The sequence below is a fragment of the Pavona decussata genome, unplaced genomic scaffold (genome assembly GCF_977016875.1).
Source record: "Pavona decussata unplaced genomic scaffold, jaPavDecu1.1 SCAFFOLD_198, whole genome shotgun sequence".
Lineage (NCBI taxonomy): Eukaryota > Metazoa > Cnidaria > Anthozoa > Scleractinia > Agariciidae > Pavona > Pavona decussata.
In genome coordinates this window covers 1,925,051-1,948,851 of record NW_028145606.1, presented here as the reverse complement: position 1 = coordinate 1,948,851, position 23,801 = coordinate 1,925,051, and the positions used below count along the sequence as shown (strand labels likewise).

The following is a 23,801-nucleotide window of genomic DNA, read 5'->3' as shown; positions in this document are numbered from 1 at the left end:
TCCCATATAAAGCTTTATAATTCAACGGTTCTCTGATATTGAGCTTGGGCTGACTGTGGCTTACAATGCTTACAATGCTACCCCTATTACAATTTATTCTCCTGACTTAAATATATATTTTAGAGAGGTAGACAACACAAAAGATCACAGACACAATGCAGATACTTCAATTAGAAAATGACAGTACAGAATTTGAATGAGCCGTACACATATTTTCTCCGCGTAATATCACAACAAAAGTTATTATAATAATGGTTCCCATCTTTTCCTAAAATCGTGAAGCTTCTTATTTCTCAAGACAATGGACCCCTTTACTCTCATTTTTGGCTTCTACTTTGTGTAGAAGCAAATCCAATTTTGGGATTGTTTTGTTTCTTCTACACTCCCATATACATAGTTTACCTAAAATTATCAGATAATTTAGTAGGTCATTTCTATTTAAAATGCCAACTATAACATCTTTTAAGATAGGTAAGACTCCGAAAATTAGACCACCAATTGCAAAATCTGTTCCAAAAGCTGCGCGTATAGGAGCAGTCATAAAAGAAATGGCACAAGTCTTCTTTGTAAATTGCGCAGAAAGAACACCTCCCTGACTCAATTAACCCAATTTTAAATAATTTGACGTTTGTAAACAAGATGTTATTTAATAATTTATGCTGGAAAGACCAAACATAAGTTTCACCTGTTGCGTTATACGGGATCGAGAACACCTCCTGCAACGGGTCTGAAATTTCAAAATCGGCTGACAAAGGTTTGAATCTATTCGGGTATTTAGCTTTATTAGCAATCAGCAGTGAGTAAAACTGTTTAGATTTAGCTGAGTGTGCATCGAATTCCGTATTATTATATTTGAAAGCCATAGGATCAAATTCCACCGGTAGGTAAGAGGATACCTATCCTTAGGCACAGACAACCGTAAGGCAGACCATATCAAAAAGTTAGAATCAAGCCCTACATTCTTTAGGTATTCAAAAGAGCGAACATTATCCAAACTAAGTAATAGATCATTTAAATAAAGAATTCCACAGTCTTCAAATTTTGTTTTATAAAAACCGGCAGATTTGTTATCAATTCTTATCTCTTTATTATTCTAGATTACATAATGGGCATAATTAATATCAGAGAAAGCATTTCTAAAATCTGCCCACCAGTCAAGTAGCTGCTGATAAAAACCGTTTAAACTTAAATTGAGATCTCTTACATCAAAATTGTATTTTAAGAGCAGAGTCCCTCCATATTTTTTCAAATGTAATATAAAATACGACTTCCATGGACCTACCCGCTCATCAAGAACCCGTGAAATCCAGGACAGCCTTATTGCTTTAATTTGGGTTTCAAGATCCGTAAGATTCAGGGCGAGGCCACCGTTCTTCAGCGAGTTATTACCTAGCGTCTAGTCACTTCATCCGGACCTTTCCACAAAAATTTATATACCATCCTCTCCATCTGCTTTATAATTTCTTGTGGGGTTTCCAATATTGTAGAAACATATAAAAGCTTTGGTATAAGGAACGATTTTATAATGGTCACTTTGCCAAACAAGGATAAACCCCTCGTTTTTTGAATGTCACTTAATCTTTCTTGAAAGTTTTGTTTTATGACCTCTCATTGGTCACACGAGAAGTAAATTCCCAGCGTTTTAACTCCAGTTTATACCACTCAAGGCCCCGAGGTTGCTCTGATGAATTCTTCTTTGTCCCAATCCACATCGGTTTAGTTTTTGAAACATTCATTTTTAAACCAGAGCATTTTTCAAAATTGTTCAAGATTTGCATGAAGGTTTCTACAGAAGAGGTGTTCGCCAGATCGAGTAAAAGTCATATCGTCAGCATATAGGAGTGTTTTTTATTTCGTCATTATCGATTGTTATACCTTCAACGAGGGTCTATTATAGTGTGGCGGTTTGGCGGCTTAAGCCAATTTTGAGTGCCGGTTTGCGGTTTCATTCACATTTATCTGGCGGTTTTCGGACTTATCAAGCGGTTGCGGGAAATCATAAATTTAGCTCGCCGTTTTCAGTTTTTGCGTGTTTTTGTGGCGGTTATTCAAACAGAGTAAAGAGGCTCAGAAGACTGAGCGGTAAAGGTAACGTAAATTTCACAAACTTGTTTTGTCCGTAAATCCACGTTAGAACGACCACATAAGAACAGACAACACACCCCGCCCTTAAAACTTGCACTTTTACAATTCGTTATAAACATCTCGAGCAATCTTTGTGTTTGTGAACAGCCCATCAGACGTCAAAACCTTTTGTTCGCTGGTTACTGAATAGAGTTATAGAAACAATTTGTTCTGTTCTTAAGATCTTGTGGTCTTTGGGAGGAGAAATACCATTATTGAGTTAACACATCCCAAAGAATTTGCTACGTGCTGTTAAAAGATCGGTTTTGAGGATAATCGTCTTACCTGTAGGGCGGTGTCCGTTTTTAGAAGAAAACGAAAGGGGTTTGCGGTTTCGAAGGAACGAAATATGGCGGTTTACGGATTGTAAGACCCTCTATAATAGACCCTCTTCAACGTGCTTATTTGTCCGAAGAGATATAGCCAAAGTTTCAATTGCCACTAAAAAATAGATAGGGTGACAAAGGGTCGCCTTACCTTACACCTCTTTCTAACTTAAAAGGCTTGGAAAATAACCCATTATTTATAACAAAACTTGAGAGATTATTGTAGAAGGTTTTAATCCGTCTCATCAGGGTCGGATCAAAATTAAAGGCCTCTTGTGGTTGATAAAGAAAATCCCATTCAATAGAGTCAAAGGCCTTTTCAAAATCTATAAACAGTAGAATACCAGGTAACTTTAACGATTCACTGTAATCTATAATGTCGAGGATTGAGCGAGCCACCTCTCCAATTAATCTACCCTTGATAAAACCGGATTGATTATAGTGGATTATTTGAAGAAAAACGGTTTTTATTCTGTTGGCAATGACCTTAGAAGCAAGCTTGGGGTCAACATTGACTAATGAAATCGGTCTCCAGTTTTCCAAAAACATTCGATCTTTACCTTTTAACCTAAAGTGGCAACGCGAGCGGAGTCTCGTTTATCTCTCAAAGTAACCTTTACCACATCGACTTCTTTATAAGTAAATTCAAGACCTTGCTTTAAGCCAATAATCTCACCCCGACAAGTTAGCTGTTATGGACTCGTGTTGCTAAAGTTTAACGCACAGGACATCATGGCGGCTTTGGCTATCTGTAACAAGCTTGTCGATTTTCCCTGCCAGGCTCTTGACCAATTAATTCTTCTAAATTGCTATTAGTCGGCATTTCTTCTTGTAAATCGGCTGCCCCTTTCCATGGCCATAAAGTTTTGCTCATGCTCGCCAGGATAAAGAAAAAAAATGCTTAGGAGCGGAGCGCGGAGTGTCACGTCCTCACGATTTGGGAGTCATGCGCGGCCCTCACTGTTGACTTGGCTGGAATTTCTGTGGTTATTAGCTCTGAGTTAAGGTTGACCACGTCATGCAGTAACAGTTCTGCTTGACGTGGTCTACATTGCTGTAAATCTCATGGGCGACCCTTACGGTTTCTGACTCCTGGCTGATCTTGGCTATTGTACTCAATGTAAGTGAAACTCTGCATACAGCATCTGTGCCTGACTGCATTCTACGTATCTCATCTAGCACTCGCGATCAGAACCCGTCCCGCATGTTTTTTGTAATTGTTAGAGCTGTTTTATGGCCATCTATGAACAGTTTTGAGAATCCTTATCTCTTCTCTTAGGATGCGAAGTTCGCAAGATTTGCCATTGAAGTGGAGATTTCCTCTGGGGGACTGGCTGGAAGGCTGCAATATTATAATTTCCATTCGTTAACTGTCTGTCACCAAGGTTGTGGGCCTCATCTCGTCATCTATTCACGGTTTCTGTGCTCATTAGTAAGCTGTGATTTTCCTGTCTGTCTATCAGTGTGACAGGCGATCCCTGTTGGTAATTATTTCGGGCCGCAATTCTCTGCAATTCTTTCTATGTAAGTTCTAATCTCTTGTGGTCTTCGCCTCGCAGTGTTTTCGAGGAAGACCTGGATTCTGACGTCTTGGACACGCCTTTGAAATTAGCCTATTGATTAAAGTGCTGAATCAGAATAAACCGTGTAAACCTTGCAGCGTCTTCAGCATCCGCGTTTTTATTTGTCTCTTTTCTCAAAACTTCCGCTTGACTATCAAGACGCAACTCTTGAATTAGTTAGCAAAGTTTATTCTCATCTCGGTCTCATCAGTTAAGTTCTTATTAGTGTCAACAAGGAAACTTTCTATCTATTATTTAGGTCCTTGGCGGCCTTTAGCTAATTCTTAAGCTTGTCGATTTTTTAAGTGGCGATGAGTCGGGAAGAAACGCTAAAATACGTTTCTACACTGAAAGTGCTTCATATTTGAGTTCCTTTTTTGAAACACTACAGAGAAATAGTCCTTATGAGAGTAAACGGAGGCCTAATTCGCGCCGATTTCGGACCAGTCCCCTGAGAAACTAATTTAATTCCTTTAGATCTTTAAACAATAATGTTTTCCTACCTCTCACGAACAACAAAATGGATTGCAAAGTCCTTTTTAAAGGGAAGCAGTGCGTTTTACACTTGATTTGTCCTTTGATGCTCAGTTCTTAGTGAACTTATAGTGAAGGCTCTCAAACTGTGTAGCACCTTTGCCGGCCAAGCGACAAAGATGATATCAATTTGACTTCACCTTTGATAATTATCTAACGTGAAGAACACCGAATTTTTCGTAACAGCACAGGAAACAGACTGGAAACATACTTCTAGCCGATTGGGCAGAAAAATACAAAACGATTTTTCTCTCCAATCAGGACGCAGCCTTGGCTCGACCTTTTGCGGCGTAAGGAGCTCGAGTCAGTCCTCAAGGATCCATACTTCTCTTCGCCGAATTTTTTTCCCGTCCATTTGTCCGTCGCCAATTTTTCCACGCCCGAATTATTTGATCCCTGGTCTCCGAGGATGTTAGTTTGAAGGAATGGATAATATTATAGTCCAACAGCTAAAACGATCCTTCTATACCCTTTGAGGAAGCGAAAGAAGCTGTAAGTTTAATTTAAAAGGCAAAAATCCTTGAAAATTCAAAATTACGAAAATATACGCACTAACGGATTAGAACGATAACTTTGAAACAGCATTTCGAATTTTCTCACTCTTCTCACTCAATGACTTACAAAGGATGAGCTTCTATTTTTTTGAGAGGATTGAGAAAAAATTACATTTAGGTGTAACCGTTTTCATCACAAGTAGGGCACAAGACACAAATAGCCAAGCAAAGAAATTCACATGGTAAATTTCTATTGATAAAAACAATTAAAATTTAACCTTCAAATGGGAAACAATTTTTTTCTTCGATACAAAACCTTATAATTTGGCAAACACGCAACAGTTACCGTGACGCTCAAATTTCCGTACATGGTTGCAGCATTTTAAAGGTCAATAGAGCTTGGGTTACCTGTGGTCTTACCCTACAAAAGCCACTGTCTTAGGCACTAAAACAAAGAGTTTCAGATCGTGTAATATATTCCAGTTATGTTGTTGGAAATGTTGCCTGAGTTACAAGCCGCCATTCTTTGCTTATCATCGCATTAATGAGACAAGTTACCTCACCGCGAAACAACCGCGAGCGATATGTTGTATAAAGGTTTAACTGATATCGTTTCGTGTTGTGGTTGTTGTTGCTTTCTGTTAAATAATTATTTTGCTTATATCTGTTTGTTCTTGTTATATCTGTTTGTTCATTTGGTTTGTTTTGGCTGTCTTGTTTGTTTGTTTGTTTGTTTGTTTGTTTCGTTCTTTCTTGCGGGCTCTTCTTTCTTCTTGTTTTGTTCTTCTAACTTGTGCCAAGAACTGTAGAGGTAGGGAGGCGTGGGTTGGGATGGGGTGTTTGTCACAAAAGGGCTCACAAAGATAAGAACTGCTATTGGTCACTGTACATCTACCAGAAAAGTAACTAAGCTTGGTTCTATACTTAACCACTTCGTACACCGAGAGACCACAGGCACACACTCAGCAAAAGCTGCCCAAACATTGGTAGAAGAATCGACCAATGTAAGTGGTCAGTCCAAGGATTAGAAACCGTCGATGTTACACCTCATCACGGTTAGCATAGTTAATATTTGGGCTCAGGGAACCCACATGGAACACTCATCTTGTTAAAACAAACCCACCCGATTAACTGTGCCAGCCCGGCTCATATAATCAGCCTCTAAACGGATTACATATAACACACTTCCATTCATTTTTAAATTGTATTGAATTATATTGTTTTACGTTAGAATTGCTGTAAATATGTTGATTTACAATTTCATTCCGTATGGAGCCAATATCGCTTACCAACAAGACAGCCTTATATATAACAGGAAGAGTCGAATTAAATTGAAACGGAATCCATTAATGTGGGCTACCAGTCTCGGACTTCGCGTCATAAATAAGGGCTGAGTTTGTTGTCGTACTTTGTCTGAGCGGTTTTCCTCCGGGTATACGTCGGTATTTCTTTCTGATCTCCTCAAAAACAATCATTTCCAAATTCCAACTCGATTCGGAAGCTAAGAGCCTTGTTAAACAAGGTCGATTTATTTATTTATTTCAAGGTCATTAGCTGCGGAAAGACAAAATTTATCGCATGGAGTTGTTACACACGGTAATATATTTTTTTAATTCCACATCCTCGATCATTTCCTCCACAAAATGCTCATATTATGATGAGTGATTTTTTGCTAAAGAAGAGTTGTACTTACAGCAAAAGCAGCTCTTTATTGTGATCAAAGATACCTTGGGGCAGGCTCTTGAGTTGGTTGTCACTCAAGTACCTACAACACAACAGAATTTCAACTTACTTCTTAACTATTTCTCAAAATGGTGAAGTACGTCGTAATTCCGAACTCTCGTTGGCTGAACAGATCTTCTACAAGCTATTTGTATTGTGAACACTGTAAGTATCATTAGTATTGTAAGTATAGCATGATTGTATACGGTTAGTATGGTAAGTATTGTAACTTTGTAAGTATTGTAAGCAATTCTTAGTACTGTATATATTGTATTGTGTGTCTAAGACAAATAAAAATCTATAAACTAAAATCTCCCACAAGCCAGGTCATATTTAACAGATCGCACTTCAATGCACTGCTGGAACCTTCTGACAGTACTGTTTTATACAAATGATATAACCTACAATCCTGCCTTGTGTCATTCCTTGTACATGTAAACATACATACTTCCCTAGGTATTTTTCCTTGCTAATACGTTGCTTTTGGCATTGCAAAGGTTCAGGTCCAACTTCACCTTCACCAATTTGAAGGCCACTACTCAGTTGAAGTACTGTCACGTGTTACCCTCTTTAAATAAAGTTGATTGATTGATTGATAAGTTCGACGTCGGTATTCAATACAAGCTGTATTTTGATCGTCTAACACGTTCTATCGGCCTCAGCTACGTGTGCAGGTTGTCTTTTGGACAAACGTCGATCTTTTCGTGACTCGAACTGTCAATGAATAACATTTTTCCCTTGAATTCTGCTCACCCAAAGATTTGTATTTTCTTTGAATTCGGTTCGACGTTTGATTCAACGACTGAACAGAAGGTAGTTCGGGTCGACCAAAATTGTAATTAAGCTCATCTCATGTAACGTTCGACGTTTCAGATCCTGGCCTAATTTTTTTTCTTTTTCTCAAACTTCATTCTCTTTTGTAAATTGGTCTTGTTCATACTTTTATTCAGACATCAGTTTTGGAAATGGAACTATTGTGCTCCGTTTTCAGTTTTGGTTAACACTATGAAAGGAGGGTAACCCTCCTAGAACGCTCATAAGATAGCCCTCCTTTAAATGTGTAGGGTTATCCTTAGGGCTATGTCTGCCAAAAAAGCCGCGGAAACCTGAAACCATCGCTTCAAAATCGACGCCGCTGAATTCACACTTCGTCTTTTACTCTTTGATACATTTGAGAAACAGTTCAAGGGTTTCGGGTGTTCATGGCAATTTCGTTGCCTTTTTCACACGAAGAACTTGGTTGGTCGATTGGCCGCTTTTCTTTTACCTTTCGATTTACTGCATGGCTGATCAAGTACGGCTCCGTCTCTCGAGCCTTCGTTTTTAATTTGGTCAAGAACAATCACATCATCAGGGAATGATATTTTCCAGTCGCCAATCTGTTGCCCTCGTTCCGGCTTGAATTAGCCGCTCTGTCAACATAGCTCACCGAAATATTTCTCCAGGTTTATACCCGTGCGAAGCCATGTAACAGTAATCTGATCGCTCTAAATTTGACCCTTCTAGGAGGGTAACCCTACCTTGAGCGTTTACATGGCTTACACAAACAAAAATGTCGACCCTCCTAGATGGGTGACCCGAGCAAGCAAAGAGGGTCCCCCCATTTCCTAGGGTAACCCTACCTTGCATGTAAACGAAACCGGAAAAAACATTAGGGAACCCTCCTGGAAGGGTAACCATTCCATTAGGGCTACCCTCCCTCCATGTAAACAGACACTAATATGGCATATTTCGGTTTAAAAAGGATGTTGTTCCACAAATAACCTGACAAAAATGACTCTTTTGATTAAACCTTTTCCCCTCTATAGTAGAACGAAAAAAGAAATGGCGTTTCCTAATACGCTTACATCACCCAAAGGTCTACTGTGAAACCTTTTATTTTAGTTTCAGGACAAATTTAAATCAAAACGGAACAAAAGTGACGTTTTTTAAAATCCCCGGACGGCAAAAGCCACTTGGTTAAATTCTTAAGTGTGCGAAGGCGAAAACTACCTTTCAAATTATATTCGTATAACGTTTTATCAGTTTCCCGCAGAACTTTAATTTTCTTCAGCATTGGCACAGACGTTACTGGTTTCTTCTTAGGATTTGAGTGTACTTTCCTTTCCTTTCTCCCCAATATTTTGGTCTACCTTGCATTTTTTGTTTTGATAACTTACTTACATAGGGTGTTTACCATAACCTTCAATGATAGCAAACATTTTGCGAAACATATTTCTTGGAGTTGGCTACCCGTGATCCGTTTCAGGCTTTAGTACTTGCGTACCAATTTGAAAACGACACACCATAGCATCGTATATTGTAAGCATTTGCCTTACATGTGAAGCCTATTTCCAACGTATGTTATCAGTTTCTAATTAGCTACATCTGACTCAATCAGTAAAAGGTAATCCATGATCTCTGCATTTCGACAAGTAGATACGACCGTAAAATAAAGTAATCCATTCGAAAATTGGGCCGGCGCACTTTCGATAAGTTGTAGAGACTTTAAATTTGTGGAATGGACAATATTACAGTCCATTATCTGACATGACCACTTCAAGCTAAAATATTTATTCTCGCGTGAATTAAGGCATGGGCCCAAAATTGTTCTCTCAAAAAGTGTGGGGGCTGTCTATCTCTTAACACTTTTAATGTAGGCAGATGAAACTTTGACAGATACATACATTATTGATTTGCGGTAATTTAAAACTTTTAAATTATGCAAATTAGGTCACGTGACTTCCATTGGCTGAAAAAGCTTTATCTTAAAATGGCAACACTTTTTCTTGTGTCCTTATTTTTTTTATCATTTTAATAATGTTAAGGGCGTTTATTATATCACTTCTGTGCTTGGCCTTCTTAAGATTTTTCTAAGCAAAGGCCTAACGGAGGGGGATAATTGTCTTGGGGGCCTGGGTACTAATCGAAAAATCCGTGTATTTTAAAAATTATTTAAAAATTCAAAAGGGGCCAAGCACAGTTTTGTAGATGCATCTATTGCAAGTTGTCTTGTACCAATCAGGTTAAATATCTCACAACGAAAAGTGTTGCCATTTTTGCTTTCATCATTTTAAGTAAATTGTGGCCGTGCAAAGTCACGTGACAACATTTACATAATTAAAAAACACCAAGTTGACACAACTTGTCAATATATGTATCTGGCAAAGTTTCAACCTTTTACTGCCAAAGTGTTCTGAGATAGACCACCCCCCTTCACTTTTTAAGTGATTAATTGGGGGCCCATGCCTTAATTTACCTGAGTTCTACAAAGGCCAATGTCTCAGGCAGGCACTAAAACAAATAGCTTCGTATTGTGTAAGTTTTATTTTATTTTATCAGCTGCTATTCCTTGCTCTTCATTGTTCCTTTCATGTTCTTGGACATGTGGCCGGGTTCCACCGGCTTGCAGAAAGAATTAATGAAAACAAAGTTCGCTTTAATATGTCCAACATATCGTTTCCGTTGATTTTGGTTCTGTTGTGCGAGTGAGAGTTTGAGGAGGGGTGGGTTGGAATGTAGGCGTTTCATTAGCCGGCATTGTATAGTAACTCGAGTATTGTTAATCACTCGTACAATTGCAGAACGAATGAAGCTCACCAGTCCGGAAACTTAGTGTAGATTGTTGCCATCTCAAATTTCATGAGTTTTTTATGTTCTGAATAATCTTGTATTTATCGAAATGCTGTATCTACGCAGTCGCGCGGCATGTTTAAGTCGTAAATCCCTAGAATGTGATGGAATTGAATTGAAAAACGGGCGTGGTTCCTTCCTTTCCTTTTTTAGTTACAAGAAGGAAAGAAACCCATTTAAGTGCAGCTGTCTTCTCGGCTGCGGTTAAGCCTGGTTTACACGTACCCCGCAAGCATAAGCATAAGCACAAGCGTAAGCACAAAAAACCTACGTGTAAACCGGTGCGACGCAAGCATAAGCGCCTCGTGCTTGCGCTTGTGCTTATGCTTGCGTCGTCCCGGTTTACACGTACGACGCAACGACGCAAGCTGACCACAAGCACAAGAGAATGGAACGATTTCCATTCTCTTGTGCTTGTGCTTATGCTTGCGTCGTTGCGTCGTACGTGTAAACCGAAACGACGCAAGCATAAGCATGAGCGCAAGGAAAGGAAAATGAAAAACGGTGACAAGCTGTCAGCGTACAATCTAGTTACTCATGCGCGGAGTTGCCATTCTCCGCCATGTTGGAATCAAATCTCGCACCAAAAGGCAGCCCGGCTGCACGATTGCGCCAAATTTGTTTGCTTCTGCGCTTACGTATGTCACGTTATGCTTATGCTTATCACACGTGTAAACATCCTTGTGCTTGTGCTTATTCTTATGCTTGCGTCGTACGTGTAAACCAGGCTTTAAAGATGAGTATTTTCCTTGATCAGGTTATTACAGCGGTTACCAATAACACGCGACCTATCGCCTTCAAAAGACTCCGATAAAGTTGCCTTTTGGTGGACGTCAATCACAGAAAAGCCGTTGAAATTATTATTTTTTTTAATTCTGAGAGCATTTCAAGGCAACAGAATCAAGAAATTGGTAGTTTTATCCGTTGACAGATAGTAAACTTTACGAAAGTTGATTTCCAAGCCAGTTTATCTAGAAGAATGGGCACTGTTTGGATGAAGCCGTATTTTTTGTAACATTTTAAATCGCTACCCGCGTCGTTAATAATTTTGCAAAATCAGCGATGCGTGCAAGTGAGCAAATTATCACGTGCAGTGAAAATTAAAATTTTCAATTTAAAAACACCTTTAATTTTCCCTTGATCTAGCTTGGAAATCAATTTAAATAAAGTTTGCCTTCTCTTAGCGAGGTAAAACTCTTAGTTTCTTGCCGGGTTACCTTGGAATCTTGTCAGAATTGAAAATAATTTCAACGGCTTTTCATTGATTGACGTCCACGAAAGGTGTAACTTTATCCGACTCTTTTGAAGACGGTAGGTCGCGTGTTATTGGTAACTGCTGTAACCAATGCACAAAAATGCTAACATTCAATAACTCGCCAAGACACACCAGGACAAATCCTACAGGTAAACTCCTGTTTTTGCCTGACTTTACATTCATGGCGAGTTTTCCAAACTAGATCTTAGTCGGCGCAGTAGGCTTACTTCGCCGGTCCTAGTTTCAGAGAAAACCTAAGGTATTTGGAGAAATTCTCGCAAGCTTCACCGGAAACTTCGCTTTCCACCATTTTTGTAATGTCTATACGACGCACGCGAAGAGTAATGACGAAAGCACCAAATTCAATATCCACCAATCAGCATTTTGCATCGAGTTTCTCGATGCAGATATTCAAATTCCTGAGACATCACTGCAAGCTTTCCTTCTTCCCTCCCCTCCTCCCCCCTAGAGCTTGCTCGCAGGCTATAAAATGGATATGGGGTCTTGTCAGTGTCTGGTCAGTTGATGTTTGGTTTACGAAGATGATGAACATCACAGAACTTCATGCTGTAGACATCTTCATCTGGCAGGTGCAACTGGTGGTTGAAACAGTTCTCAGTAATAAAGTACAGTACTCATCCGGTGATTTATAATGGTAATTGAACTGAGTGGAGTGCAATTTGGTCTGAAATCATACACGTGATTTCAAAATCGCGCGAGTTTGATTTGAACTCACAAGTATGATTCAGACCAAAATTGCACGACACAAAGTTCAATTACCACTTTATTACACCTATTGTGAAATCACAGAGTTTTATTGTCAATATTAATATTCTATTTTTGCTACATGTACTTCATTTCCATTTTGATGGGCTAAAGAAAGGATAAGATTTAGAGCAAAAAATGGTACAATTTGGGAATAAATTGCACTGTTGAGAGCCAATCAGATTGCAAGGATCATCAGTGATTTCAAAATGGGTGTAATAAATAAGTTTACAACGTCGGCTGCAGGTACTCTGATGAGTATCACATATAGAGTCCGTATTCAAGAAAGCAGCAACTCGACTATACTTTCTTAGTAAGCAACTGAAAACGTGCTCAACTACCATGCAATAGGCCTTATCACGGTTTTCGACGCCATTTTGATGAGTAGGCAAACAGGCTTGAAATAACAGTGTTTGTATGGAAATCCGATGTCAAATAATTTTCATAAAACATCGCTTCTGAAAAATTCATGAATTGGAAACTTTTGGCGCTAGGAAAAGGATTTTAAGAAAAAAATTGGAGGGATATAGCTGTGCCAGAAAGCGTCCAGTCGTGTTTTGAGCTTTCCATACATTTGTTTGTAAAGCGAACCGGCCATGAACTGCTACTAAAAATAGTTCGCGGGGGGAAATGTATGGAAAGTTCAAAACACGACTGGACGCTTTCTCACAGCTACATCCCTCCAATTTTTTTCTTAAACCCCTTTTCCTAGTGCCAAAAATTTCCAATTCATGAATTTTTCAGAAGCGATGTTTTATGAGAATTATTTGACATCGAATTTCCATACAAACACTGTTATTTCAAGCCTGTTTGCCTACTCGTCAATATGGCGTCGAAAACCGTGATAAGACCTATTATTTGCTGCTTTTCTATACCACCTGTATCCGGCCAGTCGTAGAATATGTATGCCCAGTCTTCCATCAAGGCATGCTTTTGCCTCAATATTCGTCTGATGACATAGAAACATTACAAAAGCGCGCGCTTCGTATAATGTGCCCGAATGCCTTGTGTAATAGGCCTTATCACGGTTTTCGACGCCATTTTGACGAGTAGGCAAACAGGCTCGAAATAACAGCGTTTGTATGGAAATCCGATGTCAAATAATTTTCATAAAACATCGCTTCTGAAAAATTCATGAATTGGAAACTTTTGGCACTAGGAAAAGGGGTTTAAGAAAAAAATTGGAGGGATGTAGCTGTGAGAAAGCGTCCAGTCGTGTTTTGAACTTTCCATACATTTCCCTGTATTTTTTTCCCGCGAGCTATTTTTAGAGCAGTTCACGGCTGGTTCGCTAACAAACAAGTGTATGGAAAGTTAAAAACACGACTGGACGCTTTCTGGCACAGCTACATCCCTCCAATTTTTTTCTTAAAATCCTTTCCCTATTGCCAAAAGTTTCCAATTCATGAATTTTTCAGAAGCGATGTTTTATGAAAATTATTTGACATCGGATTTCCATACAAACACTGTTATTTCGAGCCTGTTTGCCTACTCGTCAAAACCGTGATAAGGCCTATCCCAAACTTATTTTGCAGAAGGAAAGAGATCAGTAACTCTCTGTTTAGAGAAATGGTACATGATAAAAGTCACAAAATTCATAGCCAAGTTCTGCCCGTAGGAAACACCAGTACAGGCTGCACGCGCAGTAAGAAGTACTTTAGGGTTCCGCCTTTCAAGAATACTTTGATCATATAATTTATGAGAGCACTAATTTTTCTTAGTAATTTTTTTTTTTACATAATTTTTAGGCGTTTAAGATGTGTATAGTTTCATATTTTTTCATCAGTTCTATATGTTAGTATTTCGTGGTATCCTATTTTATGATATAAAGTAGACGTAATTCAGCCGCCCGGGGACTGCAATGATTTATCTTATTAAAACTATCTATCTTAGCAAGTTTCACTTACTGAATTGTTCTGTTTTACAAATGTGACATGTTTAACCAAGCCACTTTGTTCAAATCAAAAATTTTAGACCTTCAACTTTGAAGAAAAATAAAAATTAGATGACCAACATGTCAAATAAGTTCCCTTAGCTGCCCGAAAGTGCGTAAAATACGTGCGCCAAAACTCAAACAGCAACTAGCCGACTAATTTCGTGCATCGGCATTTCCTCTCACGACGCCATCTTTCATCTTAATTTCATCCTGTATTGTTTACGTGTGTGTAAACAGCTGTATCTTAAAGCAATCTGTAGAAACTCCCCTGGCATCGCGATGAAACTTTGTTCATGTAAACTCGACGAAGGGATAACATGACGTTACGTTCTACTCGGCTCAATATTCCGTGTGGGTGGCCGAAATTAATTTTTAAATTGTAATGTCAACAAACAAAAGCAGGAACTGATTGCGCTTGAAATAAACCAAATTCTGTTAGGATTACAACTTAAATTGGCATGGCTAGTACTTTCTGCCTATACCTTCGATTCGAATGCTAAAAAGAAAAGAAAAGCTTTTAAAATGCATTTTGCCTTTCAGAAGTTCAGGATTTTGGGGATCGGAGCTTTCAAACGTGCGTCTATCCACAATGAGTCATTTCCAGCCTCACGCTTTTCGGTCATATAAGTTTGTTTAATAGTAATGTTGGTTTACGATGTTGAGCCACAGCTGCTCAGAAGGAGTGGGAGGTCCAACCATTATCGAGCAATCAAAATGTCACGGGGAAAACATTATAACAAGATCATATTACAGTCCAACTTCTCCTTGCCAACACGTCTCTTTATATATGGACACCTGTGTTACGGAGAGTTTTCAGGCAGTTTTTTTTTTTTTTTTCAGTTTTTTTTTTAATTGAGTTCAATAACCACAAGCAGTTCAAAAATCACACATCAGTTCAGTGACAGTAGACCTCAATTGTAAGAATAACTATAAGTGAAGTGTCTTTTATTTCATTGGGACATGTAGGAAATGAGGAAGGGGGGGGGGGGGGGTCGGGGTCGGGGTCAATGAAAAATCAAAAGTTCAATAACCACACCATCAGTTCAATAAACACACACCAGTTCAGTGACAGTAGACCTCAGTTGTCAGAACAACTATAGAAGGAGTGTTTTTTTTTTTATTTTTCTTAATTTTCTTGCGACAAGTAGGAGAAGATGGGGTGAGGACGGGGGAAGGGTCCATATTTAGGGCAGGCAGAAAGTAGGAATAAAGGAAATAGAATCTATATATTCACAAAAAATGGTAACAGGCTTCTACGGACGCATTTAAAAATCCATTGTCCATTTATCCATCGTTTGTCATTATAATCATGTTTAGCATCAGCTGTCTAATTAGGCAGCTACTTCTTGTACTTGGCTGCTCTTCCTGCTCTTCTGTCTTGCTTGTGCATCAGACCAATGGAGCAAAAACTGAACAAACCCGAAGCGCAAACGAACGAACCAGCGGAACCCCAGCGAGTGAATGGATAGCCGAATGACCGAGATAACGATCAAACGGTCCACCAAACGCACATCGGCGAAAACGAGCGAACGAGAAACCGAGTGAACGAACCAGCGAAAGTAGATGAACAGCTGAACGACCGAATGGACAGCTCTTTTGTTTGCAGTCATAAGCGTTTCTAAGGATTGATTTTCTGATATTCTAAAGCAAACTTAAAAGCGCTTAACTTTCCGGAACGAGTGAGAAGCGATGTAGCTTTAGTTCTAATTACTTTAATGTTAAGTAAATATTGAAAATCTTATGCACGTATTTTAGTGAGCTCACTAAAAAGAGAATTAAGAAACAGCATAGACTGACAACAGCAAAACAAAGCTCCGTCTGCTCAGAAGATCTGTCATTCTCGTCAGGGGCACAGTGAACAGATCCGGTAGAGAGTTCAAGAAACGCCAAACAACGAAAAACACGAACGAAATATGTAAGCGTTACGGCGAGGAAGAAAATTTTGAAAAAAATTAGGGTGAATCTCTCTACTACACGTTTCTAACTGCGGCACCACAGCTAGCCCTACGTGCCTGAGTTGACAACTATCATTCTATGCAGCTTCAGATTTCAATACATTGATAAAACTAATGATTATTTTGTACCTGAATAGCCCGTTTCACGAAGATTTAGAGCCGCTCCCTCAATTAACTGGTATTAAATCCAATGGAGCACATCAATTCGCCATCGAATGCAGCTTGAGTAAAGTCTTACGTCCTTATTTATCAGTTCAGTTGACTGGAAGAGCAGTTTTTGTAACAAGAAACTAAAGTCTTAGGAAGAACGGTTTAAACATGTAAAGAAATAGGCGACAAAACAGTGACCCCAACCCCCCCCCCCCCCTCCCCTTCCTCCCTTTCTACATGTCCAAATGAAATAAAAAGCACTTCACCTACAGTTATTCTTAAAAATTTAAAAATCAGCCGTAACAGTGTTGATGAGATAACGTGCAATAAGAACTGCAAACATGTTATCATTAATGTGTATTGAATAATAATGGTGATCCTTGATTAAGAGTCGAATCCAGTTTAGCCTTGCAGTACACTTAATACAAGGGTCCAGGGCGAAAATATTTAAGGAAAACACCTCAAAATGTTATTTTCTGATTATCAAGACCGTTTCTCGTGCCTTTAAAAGGGATATTTTGTGCAGGAGAACACAATTTGATCTCTTTGATTTCTTTAACTGAATTTTTCGGTATAGAAAATAGTGTATGTCACCGAGCACAAACTAGAGCTTTGTTTAGTCACTGGGTACCGAGCACATATTTCATCTTGTACAGGCATGCGTCCTTCGTGATTACTGCTTTATCTAGCTTTTTACTTTTGTACTAATGCTGTGCTTGCACATGAAATACCGAAGAGGCGACACGAGTGAAGACGATAGGGGAAGATTAGGGTGGAATGTCGCAAAAACCTGTGTTGTGTTGGGTAAAATGTACTGGAGTAAACGTAAAACACGTGAACACAGGTAATCGGTGCCTCCTTCGGTGCCCGGGAACATGGTCCCGACCTTGTTCCCGGGCACAGACATCGTGCCCGAATTCTGGCGTGGATTCAGGACTTGTTAAAAGGGTGCGTTCACATTAGTGTCCAGCAGGAATCGTACTCGGGCACCTTGCTAGGGAACCAAGAGTAAACCGTAGCCTAACTTGCATCAGGAATTAAAGATAAACAAGGAAATTCTTGGTGATAACATAAAGACACCTAAGGCCATATTCACGAGTCCCGCTGAAGTTGAGGTGTATCCTTGTTAGTAATGGTCTATTATTAAAAAGCGACTGTTATCATCGATCGTAACTTAGGAGCGCCTCGTGTATTGGGCCCCAAAATTTAACCGTTAATCTGTTTTTTTTAATCCAGACACCAGCCAAACAGAAACTGTCAATTTGCTTTGGTGATCGAAAACACTGTGAATAGTTACTTTTAATTGTGACCGAGATACCATTTGTTTAAATATAAAAAATCTTACGACAAAAATCGTTCGTTTTCTGTTCTTGACCCTGCGCCAGATGCCTCACGACAGTCTTTTTCTTTATTTCTTTCTTTCTTAAATGCATATGCCAAATCAGGGTAACTTTGACTTTCACGTTAAAATTGTGGATTTTTCTTTCTTTGGCGACGAGAAGAAAACCTGAAGTCTAATCTTGTGTCGGGCAGAGCAATTAAAACATCTCTTGGTTTCTTGGAACGTCTGTACGGTGTACATTATGCAGATATGACAGTTTTCTTGCTATTAAACAGCAAAGCAATTAATTTTAAATTTATGAAAGCAAAGGCCAGATCTATACATCATTAAACTGATAACATAACTTAAAAGAAAGCGTTATTGAGAGTTGTTTTATCTAAAAACTCTCGATTTTGATATTATTTTGAATTCCACAAGTTCAGTTCCTGCCTCCATCTTCTCTGCTCTCGGAAGTCCTTATGGGATTACTATTGATATTTACTACACAAGGGTTCCACTTACAGTTCCTCCAGATTGGTATTGTTATTAAAGACACCCTGGGGCAGGTCCATCAACTGGTTGCTTGTCAAGTTCCTAACAAAAAGTAGCCATAACTTGGTGTTATATTAAACGTTAACTTCAAAAGCTTTTTAATTATTGGAAAAGGCACGCGAATCTTATTGTTCAAATATATTTGTTTTCTTGGAGTATTGGCAATCTCGTTGAATGACCAGCTTTGATTGTAAGTGCCAATGTGCGGAGTAAAATTTCTGCATTACCACGACTAGGATGCAGCATAGTAATTATATTATTTACTTGTAATTTTAAAATCAAGTCTTTGTTCCGACTTAATGAACTTGAACAATAAAGCCTCTCTAGTCCGTAAGGGTGGGGGGGGGGGGGGGGTGTAATGGGGCGGTGGGTTTATCTAACCGAGGTGACTTTCAACCTACATGAATAACTTTGTTAATATTTGAACAAACGCCATGAAAACTTCCTGCCGACTTTTTTCAGAAATTCATCTAGGAATAATTTGGTGTGGTCAGTTAGTGTTAATTGACTTGACATTGACGTTACCATGACACACAATTTTTAACCAAGTTATTTAAGAGGTTTTTTTTGGCCTTTTATTTTTTACTTTTAGCCTCAGTGGTTCTGATGAGTCGCTGTAAGAGTGAGGAAATGATACTGAAAGATGCTACTCAGTCAGTGTAGTGTGTCATGGTGTTTACCAACAAAGAAGCTAGATTACAGATTGGAAAAGCCGGTTTTCATGGCCGTTTTTCCCTCGTTCAAACCCAACGAAAACTGACCCACAGCTTAATTAACAGAGCAATACCCAGGAAACCTTCACTACTCTTCAAGTATTTCAGTTTCCTGCTCAGACTAAAGAGTGTAGGGTGCACGGCAGATACCAGACCTTAAACGCTTTTTTTTAGAAAGACCTAAAGCTTAAAGAGATCAAGCGACGCATCGTAAATCAGCATAGCGTTGTTTATTGTTTTAAATGTGATTTGTGTGATTCAAATTACGTCGGATATACGACACGCCATTTGTTTCTACGCATTGCTGATCATCGATAATCTGCCATTGGTCGCAATCTGAGAGATGCCCATGGGAACATTGGCTTAACCAATGAGAGCCAATTTAGAATGCTCAAAAAGTGTACCACGAAATGGGATTGTCTTGTTTATGAAATGTTGTACATAAGAACAATAAGACCCAATTTAAACACCCAGAGCGACTCCATTAGAGCCAAACTCTTTGTTTAACTTTCATTTTATTCATCTCTTTACTATATATACTCGATTTCATTATTTTACTTTCAGTTGATAATGACGTTCTGGAAACGTCCAAACGTTGTGCTATGTTTTGCACTATGTTATAGCAGATTTTTATTGTCAAATGTTTTACCAAGTCCTTTCTTATTCGTTACAAAGTTACAGGATTAAACTCGAAGCCTCAGTGGTTCTGATGAGTCGCTGTAAGAGTGAGGAAATGATACTGAAAGATGCTACTATTAGTGTAGCGTGTCATGGTGTTTACCAACAAAGAAGCTAGATTACAGATTGGAAAAGCCGGTTTTCATGGCCGTTTTTCCCTCGTTCAAACCCAACGAAAACTGACCCACAGCTTAATTAACAGAACAATACCCCGGAAACCTTCACTACGCTTCAAGTGTTTCAGTTTCCTGCTCAGACTAAAGAGTGTAGGGTGCACGGCAGACACCAGACCTTAAACGCTTCAGTTCTAAAGGTTTGAAAAGAAGAGCCACCTTTTTGCGTTAAGTCTCGCAAAAAATGGTCAATTGGACTCTTTAAGTCGTGTACAGACGGTTCAACGTTTTTTGATCAAAAAGTATATTGACTGCTATTTCGCAAATGTTCAACTGTGTATCTTGCCATGTTAAATGCTAACGGTGAAATAGGCTGTCCAAAATGTTGAACAGAAATTGTGCAGGGTTCTACTCCGTTCAACAACGGCAACATTCAACGTGTTGAACGGCAACAGACCAACGTTTCTGGGGACGATAAGCAAAAAAACACGGAGGAGCGGGAGAGGTGACAGTCATTACTGTCAAATTGTATTGCACAACGCCTTTCAACCATGACAAAAGTATATGGAAGGCCGTTTGCTTTTTTGAATGTCGTCTCAAAATGACAGTTTCTGATTGGCTCAAAAACTGTCGTGTAAGCATGGCAGCACGGTACTTAAATGGGGTCGGCTAAATAAGCGTATTTAACGGTTTAGCAGTGCTGATATTTGACTTTACTTTCGACGTGCATCAAGGGCAAAGACAAACTTGTATTCGTACTTCACGCTTGTCAAAAGTGTAACAAGAGGATTGACGCGGATATCAAGACACGAAGATAACTGCATACATGTTGCTCACCGATTGCGCAGGAAGTACAAAATTATTTTCCTGCCCAATCAGAAGGCAGTGCTAGCTGGGCTGTTTGGAACTAGTCTGTAAGCAGTCTGCCCCCTTACTTTTCTTCGCCTTGTTTTCCCGCCTATAGGTGTCATAGGTGGTTTTCACCTCACACACCGTCACGCAAGTGAAAAAATAAAATCCTCAACCAGTCAATAGATAAAGTCAAGAAATTGATATGTTGTAGAAGAGTGATATATAAACAACGTGTGAAAGCCACAGGGCTAGGCGATATCTCCTAATCGAGTTATTCGAGAAAATGTACCACGGAAAATTACAGAGTTTAGTATGGGACGCCTTGTTGGTGCCCCGTCTGATGGGCACCAACATGGCGGCCGGAAACCAGCAAAAACATCTGGAGTTTACCTTGGCTATTTCAAAGCCTTTCCTCTCTCTGCTGAACTTTCACACATTGACATTGACACTTCTATTACATGTTAGCTGATCAGACCTAAAAAAAACACGAGGCGAATCGATGTTTTCATGTACGTGACATGTTTAGAGCTGCAATCCTTCTGTCACGCGCTGCGCAAAAATCTAAAATTCAAACTGCTCTATTTTCAAAACAAAGAATGCTATCCTACTGAAAACAAACAAGCCGATGGAAATTTAGATTTTCTTACATGTGATGAAGATAAAAACCCAAAATTGTGTTTAGTTATGAATTTCAGTTTTTTATGACGTCATGTGAAAACCAAGAATTTTCACTTTTTTAAGCCCGCACTATCTGCCTCTTGGTTTCGAAGGATGTTGGATTCAAAGAATGGGTAACAATTTTTTTTTTTAATAAATTTTTATTATGCGTTATGTTACAATGTTACAAGTACTTACACCAATGACATTACTGTTACAATTACAACAGTTCACAACTCTACACCTGGACTACTTACGGTTACATTACGGCGCATTAAGCACAATTTACTACAAAATACATATAAACTTTTACATGTTCATTACCGTCTGTACTTTATAATAAATGAACAAAGTATAACCTGACATATCCAAAGAATTCTAATATATAAATTATAATAAATAAACAAAGTATAATCTGACATATCCAAAGAATTATTATACATTATAGTATACTAGAATAGATAATTCCAAATGAGTCTTAATATACATTTTTACTTCTAAGATTTATTTTAATCGTCTTTTTGTCTAATTTCATATAATTTAATTCTGCTTATCTTTGGTGAAAGAGAGAAATAACGAGAATAAAGAACAAAGTTAATTATACTGCTTATAGAAACACGATATTCAGCAATATCAGGCTTGCAAGTCAGCAAAAAGCTTTAGGGCCTTGTAAATGCGCACGATTCCGAGCAATGCAAACATATAGAAATGATAGTTTTAGCTATTTGTTGACGCTTGTCAGCGTTCCAGAGTCCTTCTCACAAAAAAAGCATTTTCTTAAAAATTCGTAGTTTTTTTTTCCTTCAAATTTTTTCAGGGCCACAATTGATTAACTTACTACCTGGATTCTGAATTTCATGGTCATCGCAAAACTGTGACATTATCTCCTATAAGCCCAAACTTGAGTAAACATTGAAGATTTTTAGCGTTTTGGCTGAGTTTGTGCTTTGGGAGTTTTCTGTTGTTTCTATTGTTTCTAGTCTGTCATGATACAGCATTCTTGTTCAGCACGCGTGCGATGTCCAATGACTGCATTCGGAAGTCAGGCAAGCGTTACCTTTGATGTCGCTGTCGAAATAAGTTAAATGACAAAAGCAAAACTTTCCTTAACAGGTACATGGCCAAATCATGTTAAAAGGTACAGCATATCGTTATATGCAGGATCTAAAGGAAAGGTTTGCTTTTCTCATTTAACTTATTTCGACAGCGACATGATATTTCAGTTATTTTGTTCATTGTTCGTAGTCACGCACTATGACGTGGACGGATGTCTAAATTTGGGCCCATCCGAAATCGGCTACCACGTGCATTTGGTAGACCACTCGACTCGCGTTGGTGTTCTACTTTTTGCTGTGAGTACACCGTGCTGACGAGAGCCAACCAGCTGGAAACAGCTCTCCGCCGTTGCCGCATTCTGTTGATTCTCGGTTTGGTCTCTATCATGTTGCTGTCGTATTAAGTTTTCTACGCAGTCCAGCCTTGCAGAAATTAGAGTCATTTATATCTTGGCTGATTAGATCTTTGACAGATCCTGCGTATACCTGCAGCATTTTCGTTGTGCGGTTCCTTGCTTATTGTTTGCTTATCAATTTTAAAATGATCACGGATTTTTTTTTTATCTTCTAGGCAGTCAAGCCGAAACTGTAGTAGACCATCCACGTTTTCCAAATACCCTTAAAACCCAAGCCTCACGCTATTTGGTAGAGCGCAAAAGTTATAAAATTATAATTCATCAATCTGGGTTTATAAAACCAATCTTGCGACAATTAAGTCCACAATTGCAAGATTCACGACCTCGGTACAAAGCCTGATATAAACACTGTTCAAACAAACGAAAAAATTTGCTGCAAACGTCAACTTCCCCCAAGCTCTAGAGAAAAATATTACAACTTTCGAAACAGCTGCGCTCTCAAATTAGCAGGGTAAAATAAGTAAGGACATAAACCCGCACTGACGCTTAAACCGGAGTACAAAGTGCAACCATTAGGCCACCGCTCCTTCTCAAACGGCAAAGTACACGTAATCAATATTCATGGTATAACGAACTTCATTTTGGTGTTGTACGTGAAGGACACGACAAAATGTGTGCGAACGTGTGGTATTTATATTGACAAATTTTGGAAACCGAGAAACAAACCAGTGGAACATCAATCATCAAAGAATTCACTCCGTGCTGGAATTATGTAGGCGATTTATTCCTTTGGCAATGAAGCTTGTGTAAGAATCAATGGGAAGCTGTCCACCCTTTGTTTATTCTTAATGGATAGTAAATCGTAAGACTGTAATTCGTTCATACTGCTTCAGATTATCACCCTTGGGTGGGTGTCTCGCAAGGGTCTGAGTGTCCCGTTCGTGCCTTTCCCCTTTGGGCAAACGTTTTAATATTTTATTATGTAATTATCTCTACCATTCATATCTGTGTGTATTGCCCAATAAAGTTTGGCAGAAAAACACACAAGTAACAACAAGGCCAATACAGA

At 38.9% G+C, this 23,801-nt stretch overlaps 1 protein-coding gene across 1 annotated transcript in view; it reads right to left on the bottom strand.

The window, feature by feature from the left end:
* The window catches only part of LOC146461512 (uncharacterized), a 190,709-nt gene that overhangs the window by 153,255 nt on the left and 13,653 nt on the right, over positions 1–23,801 (bottom strand). The window contains exons 6-7 of the mRNA XM_085086896.1: positions 18,279–18,350; positions 6,734–6,805 (exon numbers count right to left, since the gene is read on the bottom strand). Coding sequence (XP_084943022.1) covers positions 6,734–6,805; positions 18,279–18,350 — 144 coding nt within the window. The remainder of the gene's footprint in view (positions 1–6,733; positions 6,806–18,278; positions 18,351–23,801) is intronic.